We start from the raw sequence: 5,831 nt of genomic DNA on the forward strand, positions 1-5,831 counted from the left end.
TGGAAGTTGAGAGAAGAAGAAGAAGAAGAAGAAGAAGGAGAGAGAGAGAGAGAGAGAGAAAGGGGGTAGAGAGAAAGGGGGAGAAAAAAATGGGGAGAGAGAGAAAGGGGGAGAAAAAAATGGGGACCAAAATGGCAAAAAATCCACATCATTTTCCCTTTATGAAGCAGAAACACGTTTAGTAAAGCCTTCCCTCCTAACAACAACAACAACAACAAGAACACTAGAGGGCGGTTACCGAAAGCAAAAGCAGCTTTTTGGTGTGAAAGCCACGTGGGCACCGGTTAGGGTTTGTGCGATAAATCACGGGCCAGCAAGAACTCCGGCTATGGCGCTCCATGTTACCCATCCTCGCTCCTGCTCCTCCTCCTCCTCCAACAGCAACAACAACAACAACGTTTGCCCCATCTGCCTCGACCCTGTCTCCGGTGAAGCTTTCCTCCTGCCCTGCTTTCACCGATTCTGCTTCCATTGTATCTTGCAATGGGCCGACATCGTCGCTACTCGCCCTTCTTGCCACCGCAATCAATCCTTGGACTGCCCCTTGTGTAAGACGCCTGGTACTTGCATCATCCATAATATCGTTTTGGACACCTTTCAACGACACTCTCTCTTCGGTTCGCACGCTGCCGGTAGCCCTTTCCTCCTGTCGCAGCCGCATTACCGGCGCCTGGCCGTCTATCGGAAGACTTTACAACCCAAGCTGCCGGTCAAAATTCAGCGCAAAGTAACGCAAAGAGGGAAAAAACTTGTAATTGCTAACAACAGATCATTGAAATGCTGGGTGCAACGTGAGCTTCAAGCCCTGATGCAGGACAAAGATGTGGACATAGTCGCACAGCACATTATCGGCGTCTTAGAACATTTAGAAAAAAGACAAGAGGTTGAACCAGGGGTGCTGATCTCGTGGAAGGCTGCTGTGGCTGATGCTGTCAGGCCTTTCATAGATGATTATGCGTTTAAATTCTGTGAAGAGCTGGCCAATTTTCTTTTTTCGGGTTTGAGTATTGCGGAGTATGACCAACTGACTGAAGAAACTCAGACGAACTCTTCAGACTTTGAATTGTCGACTTTGCCGACAACTGTAATGTAACGTGCCCTCGTCGGTACCTCAGCTAGTCTGGTAGCCCCTGGATCAAACTGAGCAGGGTTCCACCTCGCAGGAAACTCGCTACATCCTGTGGACAATGAGAATCGCTGATAACCGATCTTGTATTGATTTTCAAAGCATAATACCAAAGGTCTTTTGCTGGAAAAAATCAGCTTAACATAATTCTCTCTCTTCCTCTCTCTTCTCGTTCTACTTCTGTTCTTCTTCTTCTCCTCCCTCTTCTTGTTTTTGTCAGGTGGATTTTGTAGCCTAATAAGCATTAGGTCTACACGAGTTTCTGGAATCTTTCGGCAGTTCATGCTTGGGTATGATTAATAAGCTTAGCTTTGCTGACTAAGTGGTTTTCTTTTCTACTTCTAGCTTTGCTTCATGTCCTTTTTTGTTTTTGTTTTCACTTTCTTTAAGTTCATGTTTTGGCTTTTTCCTTCTCTCTCTCTCTCTCTCTTAAATGTGTGTATGTGCAGACGAGTGTGTGTATGCACGTTTGTGAGTGCATGCATGCGGTAGTATATGTATATCATTGGTCTATTATTTCTTTTCCTTTGCTGTTCAGAAAGATTTGAATATGCAAGATTGTATATATTTTCATCTTTTATGAATATATATCCAAATTCAGGGGACTGATGGAAACTGTGTTGCTTTGCTTACTAAGTAATTGTGATTGTTATTTGTAGTGTTTTTAAAACTCTCTCTCTCTCTCTCTCTTCCTCCCCCCCCCCCCCCTGCCCCCCCTTTTCCTGGAAATACTTGTAGAGGGTGAAAGCATGATTGCCACTGGAACAATTGTCAGGAAGGCTTCAGTTATTTTGCTAATGAGACGTCACATCTTTAAATTCACAAAGCGCAAATGTTTTAGAGGACTGTAAGAAAACCTGTCGAGAGTGAAGACATGATTGTAACTGCAAGAATTGTGAGGAAGCCTTCAGTTAGTTTACCAATGAGACAAAACATCTTTAGATCTTAGAATCCTTGAATATATGCACGTTCACGAATTCTGGATAGCAGTAAGAGTAGTTTGGATAATTACAAGACTCATGCCCAAGTAGCTGGATGGTGCATTTAGGTAGAGCGGGGCAGGCTTGCCATTGTGTAAGGATGGCATTTGTGGCATGGGATACGAGACACTAGAAACTATTGCACTCTGGCTATGCTGTGAACGTACTTGGATATCTAGGCTTAGGGCTTTGGAAACTTTTATGCTTGGGTGGTAGGAGTTTACAGATGGGATGCCTGTGTTTTAGTGTGCAGATATATTGAGGTAAATGATGATTGATTCAGCTGGGAGGTGCTCCAAAGTAAAGCTGCAATAGCACCTCCTGTGCATTCCCAGTTGCAATTCAATTTTTTACGAGGCATTTAGCCTTTTCTTGGCTAATTGCCTGGTTGTGCTCCACTATGAAAGGAGTGTGATTCGCCACTAGGCAGGAAAGAAAAAGACTATATTAGGCAGCATGTAGGATTTGCAACATTGTACGCTTTCGAGAGACTTTTTTGGATGCTTTATATCGAATGACAATGCTGTGCAGGTCATCAAAGTCATCCCATTGCTCTTGTGCGAAAACACATCTGCTACGTCTGAAGACATATCGTTGGGAACAAATTCAACTTTTGGACGTTGAATGCTTATTGGCTCACAGATTTATTGAGTCTAGCTGTATCATGAGAATGTCAATTATTGAGTCTACCTGGTTTTACCATGTCTATTCGCTAATGTCCTTTTAATGTTCTTGTTGGAATAGTAGGCACCTGTGAGTCCCCATATGAGGAGGACAAAGGGGCTTGATACCTTGCATAGGCATGCTTGTGAATAGGTGTCATGTCGATCCACATGCGATTGGTTTATGAAGCTGCCACATGGGCAGCAAGATATTATTCTTTGTAGGGGAGCCACATGGGCCACCCAGGCCAGCATATAAGGCTGGCATAGGCCCTGGTTTAGGGCAGAGATGTGTGTTAGAAAGGTCACTGACCCACCTGTGAGCCCACATATGATGAGAACATATGTTTCAGTGAACCTAGGTAGGTGCAGGACTGCAGAATAGGGTGTAGGCTCAGCGTTAGGGCCGTGTATATGCTGCAGACATGTGGCAGTGCTGCAGGACAGCAGCAAGTACAGCAGGGCCTATTTATAGGCAGGTCGGCCTGTTTCAGTTGGCTTGTCTGTGGGGTTCTTGAAGGGCCTCCACGCCTATGTAAGGCGAGGCTATTGAACCAGCTGCCTAGACCACTGAAGCCCTTCTACTGAAGGCATGCAGGAATAGAATTATTGGCCATCTTCCATGCCTATACTTCTCAGAGTTTGAGCAGTCGTCTCTTAACTGTTTTGTGTCCAGCAGCTCACTGGATGTTTGTGGCTTCTTCTTGGAGCATTTTAACCACTACTATAATCTGAGTATTTTGCTGCTCCACTTTGTTAGCACTGCCTGTAGTTAGCACTGCCCTACAGGCAGTGCTCTCCTTACACTTCTGACAAAAACTGTCCCTCCAGTCATTTTAGGCCACGTTTACTCCTCCTATTCTGAGTGATCTCTCTCTCTCTCTCTCTCTCTGCCCAAATCAACTCATCCCTCTGAGGGCAGTGCTCACGAGTACTTGTACTACTTGCTTGTTCATTTACAGTTTGTGGGTTCAGAAATCATTGTGCATTGTAAAGTGTTTGAAAGAGTTTCCTAGATCTATCTGCTGCGTTAGAGGTTCAAGAATTCACTTTGAAGGAAGAAGTCCCTCCAAGCTCGAAGGCGAGCCCGGTTCAAGAAAGGTTTATGTTTGTTTAATTGCTACAGCAAAGTCTATCTGTTTTGGTGATTTTGGCCACTCCCATGTCCATTCCAAACTTCGGAGATGCCTGAAGGCTGGATGCCCATTTGGAAGGTCAAGATGTGGAGCCACCTTGTGTCTAAAAGCTCTATAAGAGGGTGTAGTTAAAAGGTGCGAGGACAAAGATGTGCAAGCCCTATCAATGATCATAGGGATTCTAGTGGATTTTGTCATTTCATAAATCCATAGTGCGCAGAGCCTATCCCTCCAAAATGAATTGTTCTCAATGAACTGGATCAAGTACATGACCATCTCACGAATGTGAAGGTGGTGAAGGATGAGCTAGCTAGCAATGCTAGTGCTTCCAAGAAGTTTTAAAGGCTTGGCTACCAATGTGACAATAGGAGAGACTTACATTTAAGAGTTTGGACAAAGGGCAACTCTAGCAAGGAAAATACAAAGAAGAATCAAAGCCAATTTGTGGAAGACTAGATTAAAGAAAGTAGAACAGAAGAGAAAGAGGGAAGCTATGCCGAAGGAAGAGACTAAGTCTGAATCAGGTAGTGTAACAATTGGACAGCGTTGTTTTGCATGTACGTTGACTGAAAACAAATGTTGGAAGCGGGGCATCACGACACATACTAAACAAAAAAGTTGGTTCAAAGCTTGGAACCGGACGATTTGGACTCAAAGGTGATTGTGGGAGACCACTGGACATGTCTTGTGGAACAGCTTAGGGAGTAGTCGTTTCATTATTGACTCAAGAACGGATAAGGTAATATGCAATGTACTCTATGTGCCTAATCTTTGCAAAAACATGCTTCTGTCAGTCAGATGACTAGGAACAGGATGAAGGTGTAGTATCGACGATTAGGAGGTCTTGGTCAAAAGAACGAGAAGTCGTCGAAGATGATTGGTATCCGATATCGTTCATGGGAACACAATAGCTCCGACCATGGCTTGAGAGGTTGGTCATGTCAATTGTGGTACCTTGTCAGATATGCAAAAGGAAATGGTGGCTGGACTTCCACCAATAGTCGATTTGGAAGGAGTTTGCAAGGCAGGGCAAGCAACACTGAGAACGAGACCCGAAGGATTTCACATCCAGGGCTAGTGCTTTGCAAGGGTTGGTTCATTCTGACACTTGCGGACCAATGTCTACTTAGTCATTCGCATAATCACGCTATTTCTTGACCTTCATAGATGATTATAGCTTTACGATGTGGGCTTTTTGCTTGGCTAAAAAGTCACTAGTCTTTGACAAGTTTAAGGAATGGAAGCCAAGGTGAAAAAGGGTATGGGAAAGAAGTGAAGGCATTCCACACCGACACAGGGAGAGACTCACTTTCGGAAGCTTTTGATGCCTTTTATAAGAAGAATGGGATCGAGAGACAACTCACCGCAGCCCACACATCCCAACAAAACAGGGTTGCGAGGAGAAAGAACTGTGTGGTAGTGGAGATTGGGACGAAAACTTTCAAGCCCTACTGGGGTGAGGGAGGACATGCTATCGTATACATCCTAAACATGATGAAGACCAAGGTGGTTGAAAGATATGGCCCCACATGGAGCCTACTATGCAAGAAGCTTATTTCGATTTTGAAAGCTTTCAGTTCTAAAGCGTTTTGTTGATGTGCATAAAGATGAGAGGAAGAAGCTAACCAGAAACGCGTACTCATTGCGTATTGCGAGGATTCAAAACCTTATTGATTGTTTGACCCAAACGAGAAGTAGATTCTAATAAGGCCCTTTACACACCAAAGGGCGCCCAATGTTGGGCGGTCGTTTGGACCAATAGAAAGCCACCATTTAAGGTTTGGACGGGCACCTCTTTACACATACAGTGCCCACGCTTAGACCTTTTAATCTGACATGGAGTCCACGTCATGCCCTGAGAAAGGCCTTTCTTGGGCAGCCAAGCTTGGTTGCCCACCGATGGGCAGGGTTGGATTCAGCCAATCAC

General features: G+C 44.6%; 1 protein-coding gene across 1 annotated transcript; it reads left to right on the plus strand.

Moving 5' to 3' along the window:
* The first annotated feature begins 258 nt into the window (after positions 1-258).
* On the plus strand, positions 259-1,396 carry LOC147905342 (uncharacterized). The gene has a single exon (XM_087379637.1). The coding sequence runs from the start codon at positions 329-331 to the stop codon at positions 1,091-1,093; it is 765 nt and encodes a 254-aa protein (XP_087235763.1). The 5' UTR covers positions 259-328; the 3' UTR covers positions 1,094-1,396.
* Positions 1,397-5,831: the final 4,435 nt, after the last annotated feature.

The sequence above is a fragment of the Dipteris shenzhenensis genome, chromosome 1 (genome assembly GCF_047967505.1).
Source record: "Dipteris shenzhenensis isolate YYH24624 ecotype China chromosome 1, Dip_SZ_1.0, whole genome shotgun sequence".
Lineage (NCBI taxonomy): Eukaryota > Viridiplantae > Streptophyta > Polypodiopsida > Gleicheniales > Dipteridaceae > Dipteris > Dipteris shenzhenensis.

Bases quoted from the DNA above. Each gene is read 5' to 3' on its own strand.
- LOC147905342 (XM_087379637.1), top strand. From the start codon at position 329: ATGGCGCTCCATGTTACCCATCCTCGCTCCTGCTCCTCCTCCTCCTCC.